Genomic DNA, 19,519 nt, shown 5'->3' with positions numbered 1-19,519 from the left:
ATTAAACCCCTTGATTCACATGAATTCATTTTACGATGCATTTTTGGATCCCTGGACTTTCATTGGAGGGAAACCTCACAGGTTTCATTAAACATATCTTAATTTGTGTTAGATTAACCAAAGTCTTATGGGTTTGGAACAACATGCTGAAGTTTTACCAAATTATTTGTTATATTGAACTTAAATTTAACAGATAATTTGGTAATACTTCATTATAGGGAATCCGTATTCACTAATAACTACAACTTTTGCCTTAATTAACTCCTAATTTACTGCTTATTAATAGTTTTCGTAGCATTTAAGTTTAGGTATTGGGTAGGATTAAGGGATCTAGAATAAGGTTATGCAGAATAAGGCATTAATATGTGCTTTATAAGTACTAATAAACAACCAATATACTAGTAATATGCAAGTTAATAAGCAAAGTTAAAAGTGAGAATTGAACCTTTAAATAAAGAGTAAAGGCCTTTGCACACTGAGTCCGAAATTTTCACATGCGTTTTTTCGTATTCGTAATCCTAAAAAAATTGTCACGCACAGAGACCTTGCACACTGAGTCCGATGCGTATTAATGAATGCGTTGCGAAAAAAAAAACGCAAAACAATACAAAATTAAGTCTTCAAGCAGTGAGCACGATTCGGGATTTTTGCATTCACGTACGGTGGCTCTGAATTGCCAAAACGTCTCTCAAAATGCATGCCACGGATGCAAAAAATGCAGAAAACCGAACTTGATCCGAATGTTTTTTTGACGGACGAAAGTTTCGGAGGCAGTGTGCAAACATGATTGACATAACGTGAGGTCGAATTTATTTTTTAACGTGCGAAAATTTCGCATGCAAATTTCGGACTCAGTGTGCAAAGGCCTTTACCAGTAATTCTGGTCCTCTAGTTTGATTGGTCAACCTATGTTTCATGAGTGATGATTATTTTGAATTTGGCGGGATTTCTCTCAGCAACAAGTGAGGAGCAGGACATTAAAAACCTGGAGTGGAGCTGGATTACAGCAAAAGTGTAGTTCAATTTTGATGTGAACTCTTAACGTATACATACAGCTGAACAAAAAGCCTTTCAAAGTATACACCATTTGATAGTGTGCACAAACACAGGCTCTCGATAGTTTCATCTTTGTCCAATGCTATTTCTCTCCAGACGTTTTGACTGACAAACCCGTTTTTAAAGGGTTAGTTCACCCAAAATGAAAATTCTGTCATTATTTACTCACCCTCATGTCATTCCACACCCATAAGACCTTCGTTCATCTTCGGAACATAAGATATTTTTGATGAAATCCGTGATCTATCTGGCCTCCGATAGACTGCAACACAATTACCACTTTGAAGGCCCAGAAAGGTACTAAAGACATTGTTAAACTAGTCCACGTGAGTACAGTGGTTCAAACTTAATGTTATGAAGCGACGAGAATACTGTGCAAAAATATCGACTTTATTCAACAATTTCTTCTCTTCCATGTCAGTCTCCTACGCAGTTGACGTAGTGAATGCAGCGCCTCTGTGTTTACGTCCGAACTCCAGCTTAGTATTGGCTAACGCTGATGCGTGTGTGATGCTGACGCAGGAGCTGGCCAATAATGAGCCAGCGTTCTGACATAGAAGCTGTGTTCACTATGTCAACAGAGTAGGAGACCGATATCAAAGAGAAGAAATTGTTGAATAAAGTCGTTATTTTTGTTTTGTTTTCACGCACAAAATGTATTTTCGTCGATTCATAAAATTAAGGTTGAACCACTGCAGTCACATGGACTGTTTTAAAGATGTCTTTAGTACCTTTCTGGGCCTTGAAAGTGATCAATATGTTGGTCTATCAGAGCATTCTCATGGATTTCATCAACAATATCTTAATTTGTGTTCCAAAGATGAATGAAGGTCTAACGGATTTGGAACGACATGAGGGTGAGTAATTAATGACAGAATTTTCATTTTTGGGTGAACTAACCCTTTAAACTAGAGATGAAAAAAGGGTAAAAAAAAAAGATTTCTGAAACCCCTCGCACAAACATTCGTCAATGTCACCAGCTATTGCTGTCTCCTGCGTTTCTTTTTCAACTGTGAAACAACAGGCCAGTGTTGCCACCTTATGAACAAACTAATTTGTGCAAGAAATCAAGGTGCATGTGTGAGCTGAGTGTACAGAGTATGGCCAGTTAGACAAATCTGGCTGTGCAAATAGAGTAAATGCATAATAAGGACAAAATGTATGTCTTGTGCATTGTTCACATGCGTAGTATACTTTAGGCCTTACATATCACTCTAGGTGGAAGGGGAAGGTGCTGTCACTCCGCTCCACTCACATACTCTGTGCCTGCTGACATGCAAAACTTTGGCTAATTTGATTTCATGCGAATAATTTGATTACATTTCCACTTTTTTGTCAGCTTTATACTTTAAAAAATATACGCTTTTCTGCTTGTCCTCCTTTTGCTTCATGGAAGTTGTAGCTCTTGGGTAACTTCGATTTCCGTTGAACTTTTCAGTCAGTGTTGGCTAGAGGGCATTTCACGTGTGTGAATGTGTCTACGTCTAGCGATAGAAGCTATAGAAGGATACCAATTTCATTCTCCCTAGCACTTCCTGAATGAATCCTAGACACCTTCTGATGAAGCTGCCTGCGGCGGGGAGCCGCGATCAGTCTCATCTTGCCCTGACTGGCCGTGGCATCGCGGCCACCCGGGATGGACAGAGGAAGAGAGTTGATCTCTGTCGGCTCTCCAGGCCTTGTATCATAAAAGCAGGGTTTGATTTATATTTCTTACATCATCTTGATGCGTCATCAGAATAGCTCAGCCGCACTTCATCTGAGCTGTTTTTAACAGCATAATCAAACTTTAATACTTGTTCAGACCCAACCGATTAGTCTTTTTTGCAGCATTTCTGTTACACCAAAAAGCTTTTACAATAAATCTAGCAAAAGAGTTTTTTTCTTGGTAGAGCAGTATACTGCACGTGTGATGCTGACATGGACATGAGTGTCTGCGATGAGATTACTGTGACATTCTGACAGTAGAGTGACTGAAGAATTTAAAAACGAGGGGGGTTTGGAAGGTACGTCATCATATGTCATGTGGGATCTTTTATCAAGTAGATCTTAGTGCGGATGGCAACCTTGACATTTAACAGTGATTTCTTTGTCTTGTCTGTTTTATATCTGCACATCAAAATAACTGAAACCACAGCTAAAAATTATTTTTGTAAAAAACTTAACCCTGTTGATTTTTGTCGTTTTATTTTTTTTCCTGACGTCCACTTAAAATGTTTGTCAAGGGTTTTTTTTGCACCAAAACGGTCATTATTTAGTTTAATGAAAGTTTTCCACTCAACCACAATTACAATTAAATGAATATTTTTTTGGTTCTGTACCTTTAATTACTCATATTTAAATGTCCTTTAATGTTTTTTATGCTTGTCAAGCCTAAAAAACAAACAGTAATTTTCTGAAATATTGTTGCAATTTAAAGTAACTATTTTATATTTGAATATATTTTAAAAAGCAGTTTATTCCTGTGATCAAAGCTGAATTTTCAGCATCATTACTCCAGTCTTCAGTGTCACATGATCCTTCAGAAATCATTCTAATATGCTGATTTGCTGCTCAAGAAACATTTCTTATTATTAACAATGATGAAAACTATGGAAGCTTGTTTCCGCCATGAAATAAAAAATAAAAAAGGTCATTGCGACTTTTTATCTCACAATTCTGACGTTTTTTCTCATAATTGCAAGTTTATATCTCAAAATTGCAAGTTTATATCTCAAAATTCTGACTTTTTCTCTCAGAATTGTGAGATATAAACTCACAATTGTGAGTTATAAAGTCAAAATTGCAAATTATAAACAACATTCAGTTGTGAGGGGAAAAAAGACTGACTTTTTTTTTCTCAGAATTGTGAATTTATATCATGCAACGTCAGAATTGCGTGATAAAAACTCAAACTCAAAAAAAAGGGAGAATTGTGACTACTGTATATCTCACAATTCTGACTTTATAACTCATGAGTTTAAATGTTGCAATTCTGAGAAAAAAAATCACAATTAACTTTTTTTATTTTTTTTATTTAGTGGCAGAAACAAGCTTCCATAGAAAAAGCTTGTTTGTGGAAACAGTGATTCATTTTATTTTCAGGATCAAAGTATATTGATCAAAAAGATCACAAGCAAGATAAAAAAGACCAGCAAAGATTAAAAGAACAGCATTTATTTGAAATATAAATATTTTGTAGCATTATAAATGTATTTTCTTTCATTTGATCAATTTAAAAATAAATAACTAAATGAATGAATGAATTAATTAATTAAATGGAAAAAAAGAAAAAGAAAGAAAGAAAGAAAGAAAAAGAAAGAAAGAAAGAAAGAAAGAAAGAAAGAAAGAAAGAAAGAAAGAAAGAAAGAAAGAATCTTACTGACCCCAACATTTGAGCAGTATAGTGTACAGAATCTGCCCCATAACCACCTTCACAGCCTCGGACCTTTTGCCCACCCAGACCAATCTCTGAGCCTCACTCACACACCGGTTCCCTCCTCTTCCATTGTGACACATAATGCCAATAACCACAAAAGCTGATCTCATAACGTTAATTTAATCTTGTGTTGGATGGCTTGTGCAGACCCACAGCTGTTGTGGGCGTGTGATTAGGATTCGTGCCCATGGACAGTGGCGTTAGCAGCAGCTAGTATGCTAAACCTCTGTCCCTGGCATGGAAAAGAGTAACACATGTAAAGCAGATGGCCGGTGCACTATGTCTTCTGTTGGCACTAATCAGGTGCTAAATATCACTCCGTCTGCTCACTCGGCCTGATCCTGGAACCCATGACGCTTCCGCTTTGTGTGTTGGCCTGTGCTGGTATGCTGTGAAGACTAGAAATTCTAGATCCATTGTTTTTTTTGTGTTTTTTTTTTTTTTTAAGATCTCTTAAAGACCACATGTGGTAAATCTAATTTTTAATTTTGATTATATGTCTATATGGTGTTTTTAATATGCTTTAAATGTACTGGATGTAATTTTTTAACTGTACTAAAGGATAAAAATGCCATAATATATCTGCAGAGATGTAGGAAACATGCTAACATGCTAAACAGTGCTACAGCCAGTTATTCTACTTTAAAATGTGCGTTCCGTGTCAGAATTAGGGTTGCAAAGGGGCGGAAAGTTTCTGGTAAATTTCCGTAAACTTTCCACGGGAACTTAACCTGGGGAGTTTTGGAAATATTCCAATTTGGAAACTTAACAAGAATTTATGGGAATTTATGGGAATTAACTGGAAATTTTAGGAAATTTATACAGATTTATAATATTTATATAAAATGTATCATATAAAAACAAATATAAACATTTTGTTTGGTCATAACATGAAATAACAGTTATTTATTTTTCGCATTTAATTAATTTTAATTTAGTAAATATGTAAATATATTTTTATTGCAGCAATTGTTATGTGTTATTTATTTCAGTGTCACATGATCCTTCAGAAATCAGTCTAATTTTGCTGATTTGATACTTATTTGTTATTATTGTTGGAAACAGTTGTGTTGGCATGTTAGAATGATATCTGAAGGATCACGTGACACTGAAGAATGGAGAAATGATGCTGAAAATTCAGCTTTGATCAGAGAAATAAATTATATTTTTATGTATATCAATTATTATACCGTTATTTTAAATTGTAGTTATGTTTCACAATATTACAGTTTTTTTCTGTATTTTTGATCAAATGTGCATGTTATGGACTGGGGGAAGCACAGTGCATGCAGGGGGTGTGGCCTCAATAGCCCTGCAGTAAGTTGTGTGCCGTGTGAGGAATGTGAATGGTAAAAAATTTAACTAAAATAGCATTAAATATGGTTGTTTTAACCAAAATTATGTTGCAAGATGTTTTTTCAACTACATTTAAGTACCCTGTTATAGGCTATCCTGCAATTTTGCAAATTCCCTGTTTATTCCCATTAATTCCCATTTATTCCCGTTAATTCCCATGGAAAGTTTCCATCTTTGAAAATTCCAGGAATTTTGCAACCCTAGTCAGAATATCAGTTTTTGTTTTGGTCTGTGTGATCCCGCCCACTTCCAATTTACCCAATAGTAGTTCGACACCCCGGGTTGCCAGTTGGTGGAAAACACAGCATATTGCGATCATGGAAGCCAGCAAACGAACTGAGTCAAAGATTGCAGATCTAAAAAGCTCTATGACCAGAGGCAAATTAAAACATAGATACATTAGCTGATCAACTTATTGTGTAAAACCCCGGTCACACCAAGAGCGATAACTATATTTTCGTCCACATCAACGAACGATAACGGTCTGTTTATTCTATAAGCTCACGCGCATGCGGTTTCAAAGTGTGTACAACATGTTTTTGCTGTTCTTGTTGCATTTACATGCTTTAACCAGCAGATGTCCTCAGCATGCTATGTTTCGAGTGAATAGCTAGTGTAATCAATATAATCTAACAGTGAATTTAGCTGACAAAGTCAATATAGTGGAATAAAAACAATGCCTAGTCTTTTTCACTGCAACGTTGAAACTAGTGCTGGATACCTGAGGTAATTTTATGTTACACTGTTTGCTAACCTGGCATAATGATCTCATCGTTAATACTCACCATTTATTCTGAAGGTATGACCGATTCTTCAAGTATCCTTGAAAATGGTGGTTGACTTGTCAAACAGTGGTGGCTTTTTCTGGACCTCGGCTATTAACTTCTCCGCAATGTCACTTCTCCACAATGTCATCGAGCCCTTAAATTAAGGATTATGATTGGCTGTCAGTGTTTTATCGTTCAACACCTGCAAAAAAAAAAAAAAAAAAAAAAAAAAAAAAATCATTCTGAAAGTGATCCCAACAATATTGTTTTTATATATTGTTATCAATATAGCTGTGGTGTGGACAGTGCTGTTCTTTAATATTTAGAATGACTTTTAGAACTATATCTTTATCGTTATCTTTATCTTTATAGTTATCGTTCTTGGTGTGAACGGCTTGTTGCTTTCCATTGTCAATTGCTCTCATTCCTGTTGCGTGTCCTCAATCTGGCAACCCACTTGAGCGTTGAGTCTGAGGAAGACTGGTGGGGGAAACAACTCTCTCCACTATTTTGAATTTGGACTGCAGTATCCAATTTCAATCACTAGCTGTCAATATTATCCAGTGCACCTTTAAGACAAACCATGTGCAAATTCAATAGCCAACACTATTGCTGAGTATTTTCTCCTTAAAACCACAGAGTACAAAAGACAAAATGCATTTTGAAACCCTTTAAATAACAAAAAAATGCTGCACCATTGACTTTTGGTTTTTGTTGGTCAATGGTGCAGTCGTTTTCAGTTGCCTCAAAATAGCAACACGCCAACAATGCACCTGAACACACCTCATTTTCAGACCAGCACGCCCACGGATGAACAGATGGGGCGAAGTGCATTTGCCATTTAAACGACATCGACGCTGGACGTGAAAATAACTGCGTAGGGCTGAAACTAGCAAAAAACGCTTGCGTCGCACCTGACGTCATATTGCACCGGGTGTATGATAGGGCCCAAAAAGTTTGAGAACCACTGTTTTAAACATCTTTGGTTTGCTTTATTTATGAATTGTTTTTCCAAAAGGATGTTCCTGGTTGGAACAGGGTTGGAAAGGGGAGATTTTGTCCGATGTAGCAAAATTTTAGGGACAGATTTGTCTCCAAACTTTAGCTAAGTCCAAACACACACACACACACACACACACACACACACACACACACACACACACACACACACACACACACACACACACATAGATGGTTAGCACAGACAAAAGGTGTCTTTGCCAAGCTCCAGCTGAGCGGACTGACAGAAATCCGATTCCTAGCGTGATGGCGAGACAATGCGGCCTCCCTCATTTGCCACTTCACTAGTGTTTAATCGGTGGTCTCCTAGACAGAAAGAGTGATTGAAAGAAAGGAAGAAGAGAGAGATAAAGAGAGGGAGAGAGAGTCAATGATTTCCCCACTGCCTTTTTGAATAGTCTCTAGTGTCTCATCTGACCTGACGTTTATGAGGGCCATGGGAAGATGTGATTGGCTCATTACCTCTGCTCGCTCCTGATAGCTGGGGAGGGTGGGCCGAAACCCCTGTCGTCTTCTGAATTTACACCGTTTCTCTCTTCTACTCTGTCTCCTGACAACATGGTAGTCACCAGACCTCTGATTCTGACCTAACATTTGCTGTTTTCTTTGGTTCAGAGTAGGGATGTCAAACGTTCTTCAATTCCAAGTCAATGCTAAAAATCTTCCAAAAATGTTGTTGGAAGCCAGTCGAGAAATACTACATGCTATTATTTGTTATATATTATGCTATAATATTAATAGTTAAGTTTGTAGGAGTGTGTTGAATAACATAGGCCTACTAGTTTTTGTTATGGTCTTGGAATTCATACCAAGAATCGTGATATTTCGACTACCGAAATCTTGGAATCGTGACAAGCGTAGTTCAGAGAGAATGATGATTTGTCCTTCCTCAACATGGCAGCAGTAATGGATTGGTTTTAAGAGCTTCAGATAGTTGCTCATATTGTTTGGATTCACAGACAGGCGAGTCAAAGTGCTTGAGGGTGACATGACAAAACATCCACCGGTGACAAGTGACTGAGCATGGTTCGACTGATTGTGTCTGGGGTGATGTGTCTTGCTTGTCTTTTGTTTCTGCTGTTGATCTCTTTCCTTTCATACTATCAGAAAGATTGAAGTCTGCTATCTGGGAATATTTGGGGTATTTAAAAGACCCATGAGGCAGCATCAACTTCCAGTTTGTAAAATGTGTCAGAAAAAAATGGCAACACTTCAAACATAAGGCACCATGTCTGCGAGAATCACCCCACTGATCTTGTGGAGATGAATGCCAGTCAAAATCCTGTGCATCAATAATAAATTTAAGACCCTTCCATAACTTAAAAGTAAAAAATAAACACATACAGTAGACAATATAACCAGTTAGGAAATGTAATAGGTTACAGTTTACAGGTTACCCTAATTAAAATGCAATAAGCAGTGTACATATTTCAATTACTTTATTAAAGTAATGTAACTGATTACATTTGATTTACTTTTTGATTACTTTTCTAAATTTCTAACGAATGTTTTCAAACTGTTAATCATTTTCAAACATTTAAACCAGGCAGGGTTGACCTTAATCCAAATCCTTTATCAATTGAATGAAGATTATTATAATTTAATTTTAAAGCACAGTCACCACAAAACCAAACTTTAGCACCTCTTTTTACTTTGAGATTGTTCTGATGTTAAATACAGATTTAAAATCATAACAAGACATTTTAATAGCAGTTTTAATAGCTATGATACTGTTTTTGAAATCAAATCTTTGCATATCTATGACAGGTAACAATTCCTTGGGGAAAAAGTTAATTTTAAAAAATAAAGCATTACATAAACCCAAATAGGAAATAAAAAAGTTTTTGAATGTGGCCTATTCTGTGTCCTAAACTCTTAAAACATTGGTGTCTCATATTTTAGAGCATTCAATGCAATTTAGGAAAGAAATTAATATTATTCAACAGCTTTTTTACAGAAAATATTCATATGTAAGCCCCTTTGTAATTGTTAACATTTTCATAAGTAACTGTAATTTAATTACACATATTTTTTTTTTTTTCCTCAGGAACTGTAACTGATTACAGTTACATTTATTTTGTAATTGAATTACTCTGTTACATATAACTAGTTACTTACCTGTCTTTTTGAGAATATTGGCTTTATTCTGAAGAAATCCAAAAGATAAAGAATTGACTAACTGAGATATGTCCCTATGTGTTTGTCTGTAATAAAAATTAATACATTTAAATAATTAAAAAATAAATAAATAAAAGTGAGTGTGATTCTCATAGACTATACTCTCAGGTAAATCAGTCTTTTCCTTTTTAATAAAATGTTTAATTATTGAAAATGTTTATATTGACCATATTAGAATTACATTGTATAAAATCCACATGCATAAAATGCAATGGAATTTCCTTTATATAATATGTTTGTAGCTCAACTTCAGCATACATGTTACAGTGCAAAATAAAATAGACATCAAAGTGAGATGACCATATGTTTTATAGTTACCAGACACATTAGCCCCTTTCACACAGTAATCTCAGTAAATTACCATAAAATTACCAGGTAAATATACAAATGCTGTTGACACAATCAACGGCATTCAGGCTTTTTACCGCTAAGAGACCATTCACACATCAGCACCAAAATACTGCTAAATTCTGTGATGTCAGTCATCGGAAATTGATCTTTAAACACCTGAGTCGTTGTCTTCATTATCCCACGTAAGGAGAAGCACTTTAGTTTCACTATCTGTTCAATTTGAAAAAAAAAAAAAAAAAAAAAAAAAAAATGTTGACTTCTGAGTGACAGGGATGATTTTGCTGTTAAAAAAATTAGATGCACATAATAGTTCCTAACTATAGAGCCGCAAGAACTGATGAATGAAAAAGAGGGCAGGGTCTCAAGCGAACACGCTGAAAAAGGTGCGAGATGCGCCGCAGCGGTCGAAGATGTCCATCTAGCTCAAAATTATTAAAAAGCAGTAATTGTAAAGTGGAATAATCACGTCATCTCCATAAGAACATTATGATTGGTCCAAAGAAGACTTCTTATGTCAGCCAGAATTTTTTTCATGCAAAAAAATGTAGGGTCTTTTAAATAGTTGCTTATTAGCATGCATATTACTAGAATATTGGCTATTTATTAGTACTTATTAAAGGTGCCCTAGAATTAAAAATTGAATTTATCTTGGCATAGTTAAATAACAAGAGTTCAGTACATGGAAATAACATACAGTGAGTCTCAAACACCATTGTTTCCGCTTTCTTATATAAATCTCATTTGTTTAAAAGACCTCCGAAGAACAGGTGAATCTCAACATAACACCAACTGTTACGTAACAGTCGGGATCATTAATATGTATGACCCAATATTTGCATATGCTAGCCCATGTTCAAGGCATTAGACAAGGGCAGCCAGTATTAACGTCTGGATGTGCACAGCTGAATCATCAGACTAGGTAAGCAAGCAAGAACAATAGCAAAAAATGGCAGATGGAGCAATAATAACTGACATGATCCATGATATCATGATAGTGATATATATATAAATGTTTTGTTAGCATGTTGCTAAAGTACTGTTAAATGTGGTTAAAGTTACCATCGTTTATTACTGTATTCACAGAGACAAGACTGTCGTTATTTTCATTTTTTAAACACTTGCAGTCTGTATAATTCATAAACACAACTTCATTCTTTATAAATCTCTCCAAAGTGTGTAATGTTAGCTTTAGCCACGGAGCACCATCAAACTCATTCAGAATCAAATGTAAACATCCAAATAAATACTATACTTACGCGATTAGACATGCTGCATGACAAACACTTTGTAAAGATCCATTTTGAGGGTTTATTAGCTGTGTGAACTTTGTTTATGTTGGTTAAGGCAAGCGCAGCTCCGGGGGAGGGGAGCACGAGATTAAAGGGGCCTGCAAGGAATTGGTGCATATATAATTATGGCTCAAAATAGGCAGTTAAAAAAAAAAAAAAAAAAAAATCTATGTGGTATTTTAGCTGAAACTTCACAGACACATTCAGGGGACACCCCAATAGTACTTATTAAGCACATATTAATGCTTTATTCTGCATGACCATATTCTACATTCTTAATCCTACCCAATACCTAAACGTAACTACTGTACCTTACTAACTATTAATAAGCAGTAAATTAGGAGTTTGAGGGAAAAGTCATAGTTAATAGTTTATATGTGCTAAAGTGTTACCAATTATTATTTTTATTTATTTTTTTTACATAGCTGTTTTCAAAACCATATGATATCAGCGTAAATACAAAGAGTATAAACTACATTTTTAAAAGATTTTTCCGTCTTCATCGTGACCATTCTTATTTGTTCTTATACAGACCCAGATGCTGTAACATACATTTTAATTAGTTGTGTATTCTGTCCAAATTTAGTAGAATACTGAGCTGTTACCTAAACACCGTACTCTCGTTCTCATTTGTGGGATGAACAACCTTCACATTCCATTTCATGTAGGCTTCCTATGATCTTTAGTGTTGTATCAACCATGTAACCTTCAATGGCTCTTTAGTGATGGCAAAGCTCTGAGCTTGTTACATACCACTGAACTTGGAGAGACCTCCACATCATCGCTCTGAGTATGAGTGTCTGTCTCAGCACTTTTGTGATTGGTTGATGACAGTGATAGCACCTCCCATCACTTATTCATGCCCTCTTCTCCTCAGCCATCATTCAGGAAATGACACGCAGGAAGCGTACAATGCAGCTACCGTATCTTCCCTGCTATGTGCTGACATTCAGCACTTTGGTTGTGCTATATGTGACCTATAAATCCCCCACACTTCTGATGGGAGGGAGAGAGATTCTCTTGACCACTGCTTGGGAAAGCAAAATAATTGGATTTCTGCTCCTTATCACACTCAACACATTACGAGATGTCAAAATTCCCTGCTGCCAGGGCTTGGTCACGTTTCAGTCAAGCAAGAGAGATTTCGTATGGCTGGCTGATAGGTGAGACTGTTTTAGATTGTGTTATTGCCAGTCATTGGGGGCAGTAGTGTCTGACACGTGCCTTAGTGTCTAACATGGCGACGTTTGGTAAACCGAACCTTTATGAAGTTACCATACTGACCTTTTTTGTCTTATTTTATTGTACTTTGCTGCTATGACAAAACTGCACCGTCTTTCATTTAAGTGATTTCACTTCATTCCACTTACGGTAAGTGGTGGAAGTCGTCTTTGACTCTCTGCAATGATGTGGAATAGACAGCAAACCCTTTCCGACCCTTGAGAACAGATCCCCTTAAGTGGGTGATTGAAACCCTGGCCACAAGATGATGACAAAGTAGATTTTTTGAATTTATGAAGAATGTTTTTTCATTTTCATGTTTCTCAGATTGATGTTTAGGTATGACTGGGGCCCCCAAATGCCACTGCCAACTTGCAATGATAATCATATGCCTAGAAATGACTGAGGCCTCTAGGAGCCTTTGGGGGCCCATGCATCTGTGAATACTGCCCTCATGTCAAAATGACTCACCCCCACATTTCTATAATAATCTGATGCCTAGATAGGTCTGGGGGCCCCAGATGCCTCTTTACACTGTTTTGAGTCAAAAGAGCCCATCTCCTTGTTTCTATGATAATCAGGTTCCTAGATATGGCTGAGGCCTCTAGGGGCATTTTGGAGTCCCATACAGAATCTCTGAACACTACCCTCATTCAAAATGACCCACTCCCATGTTTCTATAATATTCTGGTGCCTAGATAGGTCTGGGGCCCCCAGATGCCTCTATACACTCCCTTGATTCAAGAGCTCACTCAATGTTTCTACAAAAATGAGGTGCCTAGACATGACACGGGCCCCATGTAGGATTTCTGTACACTGCATTTATATCCATATGACTTACCCCCAAGTTTCTATAATATTCTGGTGCCTAGATAGGACAGGGGCCCCCAGTTGCCTCTGCACAATCTCCAGAGTCAAAAGAGCCCATCCCCATGTCTTTGCAATAATGAGGTGCATAGATATGACTGAAGCCTCTAGGGGCCTCTCAGGCCCCATGCAAGATTTCTGTACCGTACCCTCAATCAAAATGACCCACCCCCAGTTTCTATAATATTCTGGTGCTTGGCTAGGTCTGTACTACACTACCCTTGGTCAAAAGAGCTCACTCCCTTGTTTTTATCAGATGCCTAGATATGACTGGGGTCCCTTACAGGATCTCTGTACTTCTCTCAATCAAAATGACCCACCCCCAAGTTTCTATAATATTCTGGTGCTTGGCTAGGGCTGTACTACACTACCCTTGGTCAAAAGAGCTCACTCCCTTGTTTTTATCAGATGCCTAGATATGACTGGGGTCCCTTACAGGATCTATGTACTTCTCTCAATCAAAATGACCCACCCCCAAGTTTCTATAATATGCTGGTGCTTGGCTAGGGCTGTACTACACTACCCTTGGTCAAAAGAGCTCACTCCCTTGTTTTTATCAGATGCCTAGATATGACTGGGGTCCCTTACAGGATCTATGTACTTCTCTCAATCAAAATGACCCACCCCCAAGTTTCTATAATATTCTGGTGCTTGGCTAGGGCTGTACTACACTACCCTTGGTCAAAAGAGCTCACTCCCTTGTTTTTATCAGATGCCTAGATATGACTGGGGTCCCATACAGGATCTCTGTACTTCTCTCAATCAAAATGACTCACCCCCCAAGTAAGCTCTTTTCAACTGCATGGTAGAGCTTGGTACGGCTCGCTTTGGTGCTTTTCCACTGCATGGTATGGCTCGGTACGGCGCTCTTAAATAGTACCGCCTCGGTTGTGCTTCCAAGCAAGCCGTACCGTAGTTTTATCTTTTTGGATGCATATTTTAATATTAACAGTAAGACTTGTTAGTCTTGCATAACATTGCATTTAGATTCATTTTAATGAATAAATTATATTCCTATTTTCAATTAATTTACCAGAGTTTAGGCATATTATGTTCAACATGGTCAAAATTCACTTGTGTTCTATAGCTTTGTTTCTTGAAGAGACATTCTAATTGGACTTTAAAGGTCCCGTTCTTCGTGATCCCATGTTTCAAACTTTAGTTAGTGTGTAATGTTGTTGTTAGAGTATAAATAAAATCTGTAAAATTTTAAAGCTCAAAGTTCAATGCCAAGCGAGATATTTTATTTAACAGAAGTCGCCTACATCGAACGGCCAGTTTGGACTACATCCCTCTACTTCCTTCTTTAATGACGTCACTAAAACAGTTTTTTGACTAACCTCCGCCCACAGGAATACACAAGAGTTGCGTTTGTAGAGTGTGTTTGTGGCCATGTTGTCGAAACGCTGTTATTTTCATCCCGCAGTCCAATCACCGGGTCTGATTCCGGCTCAAATTGATAGGGTAAAATTAAAGACGTTTACAGTAACACTGAGCGCATGCATCTCCACGTTATGGTAAGAGGCGTGACTTTTCCGGGCACGGTGCGCTCAGAGCTGTCGAATCACAACACAGGAACCGCTGGCACAATCAGAACTCGTTACGTATTTCTGAAGGAGGGACTTCATAGAACAAGGAAGTCATCAGCCCGTTTTTATGACAGTGGAAACAGCGGTATACAGATAAGTAAATTATGTGAAAAATACTCTGTTTTTTTACACGCGAAACATGAACACATGTTATATTGCACACTATAAACACAATCAAAGCTTCAAAAAACCACGAAAAACGGGACCTTTAAGGCATCATAACTTGGTCAAGATGCAAAATAGTTTAATCAGAATTTGCTTTTGTTATTATCCTCTCTCTGTAGCAGTCAGAACTAGAAAAATGGTTGCATGTCCCTCTTTCTTTTTTTCTTTTTTTTTTATACTTTTGTCAGCCCATTAAATTTATTGATCATTAGGGGATGCTGGGAAAGGTGGGATGTAATTATAAGTCCGGGCAGCTTTGTCAATTCCCCACAGTCTGGGTTGAGCCCAGCAGAATCCCTAATAGGAACCTGCAGTGTTAACAACAACAACACACACACGCACACACACACACACACACGTGGATATAGAGGGAAACACAGCTGTCAGCACAGTTTGGTTTATCATCACCTCAACCAGATACTGGTTTCCACTGCCACTTAGACCAGAAGCATGTTCTATACAAGGACGCAAACACACTGCAACTGTGAAATCATGTTGTATGTACTTAGGGTTTACATTGACTTAGGCCTTAGAATCTTAGAATCACTCCATTTCCATCCATTTCAACCCTCTCTTTATCTTGGTAAGGAAGAACCATGTATGTATGAATCATGTATGTTAAAACTAGTATGTGCTGGATTTACATGAACTTTCTTTTTGTCTTTTACCTTTCAGAGAAAATGAACATGTTGTCTGCACTGATCGCCCCCTTCAAGTACATCAGCCCGGCGGCCAATGGCACAGAAGATGAGGACACATTGAGTCAGTATGGCTTAAGCCATTTATTTTAACTACATTTTAATTTGCACAATTTACATATAACCATTCATATATATATATATATATATATATATATATATATATATATATATATATATATATATATATATATATATACACTTAAAGTGGTACTAGAAGAGTTGAAGACAGTCAGTACTGAAAAACGTTTCAGTCCTTTTATTCACAATTTAGGCTTGCATCCATGTGTTGAAGTTTATTTTCACAGATGAATTTCATTTGGTTCCATCACAACACAGTTGGGGTGTGAAATAGAGGCTTTAATGTGTGATCAGACTTTCACACACTGAAATCTCATAACCGTCTGCTCTCCTGCATTACAAAACAGTGTCTCCTTTGCATTGTATATGGTGAGATGATTTGTACCCACTTTAAGTAAGGACTCCAAGCCAATTTTGTGGGAGATTACAGAGCGATTTGCCAGATAATGCCCCATTTTAGAGGATTTGTCCTCGGATTTTTACAACAGTTACGTAAGGCAGGCTTTCTTGTATGGAACAGTTAGGAACAGCTGCTTTGGGGATGGTAATGGAAGTTTTTACTTGTATATGAAATGCCAGACTTTTCATCGGGTCATGTGAGATTATGGCACAAAGCAGAATGTAGTAGCAGTCATTGTGTTTTTACTAAATTACCTCCTTGATAATACGCAATTTCTGCTTCCAACCTAGGCACCAGCAGTGCTGAGGTCAAGGAGAACCGTAACACGGGAAACCTGGAGGATTGTGCCATTGTTCCGTCAGACTGCCAAACACTCTTCCTATCCGATTCGCCCAGGGACGGGGCATCCGGCCTCAAGCGAAAGCGGCCTTTGGAAGAGGACAATAACGGACACTTGCGCAAATTGCGTCTGTACTGCAAGAAACTGGCATGGTCTGATGCACCAAAGAATGCCCTGGTGCAATTGAACGAGCTAAGACCAGGTCTACAGTACCGGATGGTCTCTCAGACAGGACCGGTGCACGCGCCAGTCTTTTCCATTGCCGTAGAAGTCAACGGACTTACGTTCGAGGGCACCGGCCCTACGAAGAAGAAGGCTAAGATGAAGGCTGCCGAAATGGCCCTGAAGTCATTCATCCAGTTTCCCAACGCCTCTCAAGCTCATTTGGCCATGGGCGGCCTGAGCAACCCTGCCGCCGACTTCACCTCGGACCAGGCCGATTTCCCTGACACGCTGTTCAAAGGCTTCGAGGCTGACGGCTGCCGCTCCGCCGAGAGCGAGTTGCTGTCTAGCGCGCTCCGTTTGCGCCACACGTTGGACTTGATGGTTGTACAGGCCAGGCAAGGAGATCCCTGCCTTCCCCCACCTCCGGTTCCCATGCCCCAACCCAGCCCCGTCGTCCTGCTCAATGACCTGCGGCCCGGCCTGCGTTACGCCTGCCTGTCAGAGCGTGCCCAGGGCAAACGGGCACACCGCAGCTTCGTCATGGCCGTTCGAGTGGACGGCAGGATATTCGAGGGCTCGGGTCGCAGTAAGAAGCAGGCGAAGAGGCAGGCGGCTCTGTGCGCCCTGCAGGCGCTCTTCAACTTCAGGCTGGCTCCTGAGGCGAGAGCGGGACACCGGCCTAGTAGGATCAAATGCCCTCATTTGCCCCAGGTGAGTGTGCCAGTCCAGCTGCTGGCAGGCCACCCGTTCCATACGGCGGGCCTTAATAACCGAAGCAGCAGGAATGCTGGGATACAGAACAGCCAGCCAAGACTTAATTAAGAGGGAGGAGATAATGTTTGGGGAGGCATGGGGCAGTGCAGATGGATTATGGGGGAGAGGTTAGGCTATATCGCAGAGCAAAAGGTGGAAGCGTTTTATGTTAGCACACAGGCTTTAACATTTACTTTGGGCAGGACAGGATGGCATATCTAGTGTAAACACACACACATGTGTGTACTTAGGAAAGCAAAAGGGCCAGAGGTAAACAGAATCTATTCACAGATCTATTCAGACGGAAAAAGGATGTAAATGAGGCAAATTATCATTCGGGAACCTCTGACTCCAGAGAGAAAGCCGATGCGCCAACAAATGAGTTTTCTTTTTTCTTTTCTTTTTTACTTTCCATGTGTTTATAGAGCTAAATTGCAAAAGTATTGTTATTTTGCACAATCTCTAGTTTCCTCATGTATGACATGGCAGTGTCTATAAACATTAATTCAATCTGTTGCCCAAAGGAGATTGAAAAAAGCACAGAGCAAATCGACAAACAATCCTCAGACCCATTCTTCTGTTATTTAGTCAAAATATGTAAATAGCAATCAGACTAGGGAAATAGTGTTTCCCATAGAGAACAATAAAATGTATTTTTGATCCCTTGTGTGTCCAGATTGAGTCAAAAAAATGTTTTAATTGAATTAAATTTATATATTTATGTATATATGCTAATGAATTATTTTACTCACCAGAAGAATATATTGTGAATATACAAATATTCTTGTGAACAAAATATTAACATTTGTCATCCCTGCCATTTTCTAAAAGCAACTCATGGCACTGCATTACAGGGATTTTACCTTGTAGTTTTTAGAATCGTTCACAAATGCATGCGGCTAATCAGTTTATTGTGTAGTGTTTGTAACTTTTTGATACGTTTTTTTTTTTTTTTTTTTTTTCTCTCTCTCCTCAAGTATGTGCATGTATATATGTGTGTATGTCAGCATCAGCTCTCATTTGTGTGTACATGTGTGTGTTTCTTGCGCTGTATTAGTATTCAGCCCCCTTCCCGCACTGAGCCGACAGGGAGAATGTTGTCTTTCCTCTCCTACTACAGCAGCCAAACAACCTGCACATGTTTGCCGGAGAGAAACTTCTCCTTTCTCCTGCTCGCTATGCTCTTTAAAAGGATTTATAAGAGGATTTGCCTCACTAGTTTAGTTCCAGAAATGCGCTTCCTTGTGGAAATTCTTGAAAGTCAGACTGCAGCGTTTGCTATTGAGTCTCTTAGAAATGATGATGGAAACATGCACATGAAATTAGAAATTTTCCTCCTTTTCCATCACAAAATCATCCAACATCATCTGGCCAGTGGAACATTCATTCGTGCATGTGTGTTTGAGCTTGTATGATGATTTCTCAGTAGTCTGGAGATCTGAGGGTTGGATGGCGCTCAAACCACTGCCTGTAGGGTGTCTTCCTGTGCCGCAGGGCCCTGCTGATAGCAACCGCTGCCAGCTCTGCCGCTGTCACACTGCTCTCAAGACCCCATATTTTTCTCTTTCTTTCTGAGGCAACTGTGGCTTCCTTTAACAACATTCATTGCAGCAACTAGTAGCAGCAGCTTCTCTATAATGATTATAGCTTCTTCTTTTTTTATTTATTTCAAGATTTAATTTTAAATAAGAAAAATAATTATGTTGCTTAATAATAATAATAATAATAATAATATAGTTAAGAGTGAATCTTAATAAATGTGAACATGTCATATTAAAAAATTATAAATATTAAAAATAACTGCA

The 19,519-nt window shown here is 38.3% G+C and overlaps 1 protein-coding gene across 1 annotated transcript in view; it reads left to right on the top strand.

Annotated features, from left to right (window-relative positions):
- The window catches only part of adarb2 (adenosine deaminase RNA specific B2 (inactive)), a 234,974-nt gene that overhangs the window by 139,322 nt on the left and 76,133 nt on the right, over positions 1-19,519 (top strand). Inside the window, exons 2-3 of the mRNA XM_048174461.1 lie at positions 15,953-16,039; positions 16,747-17,672. Of these exons, the coding sequence (XP_048030418.1) occupies positions 15,953-16,039; positions 16,747-17,672 (1,013 nt within the window). The remainder of the gene's footprint in view (positions 1-15,952; positions 16,040-16,746; positions 17,673-19,519) is intronic.

Source organism: Megalobrama amblycephala, linkage group LG22 (genome assembly GCF_018812025.1).
Source record: "Megalobrama amblycephala isolate DHTTF-2021 linkage group LG22, ASM1881202v1, whole genome shotgun sequence".
Lineage (NCBI taxonomy): Eukaryota > Metazoa > Chordata > Actinopteri > Cypriniformes > Xenocyprididae > Megalobrama > Megalobrama amblycephala.
The sequence above is the reverse complement of the archived record's forward strand: the minus strand, read 5'-3'. Positions and strand labels throughout refer to the sequence as shown.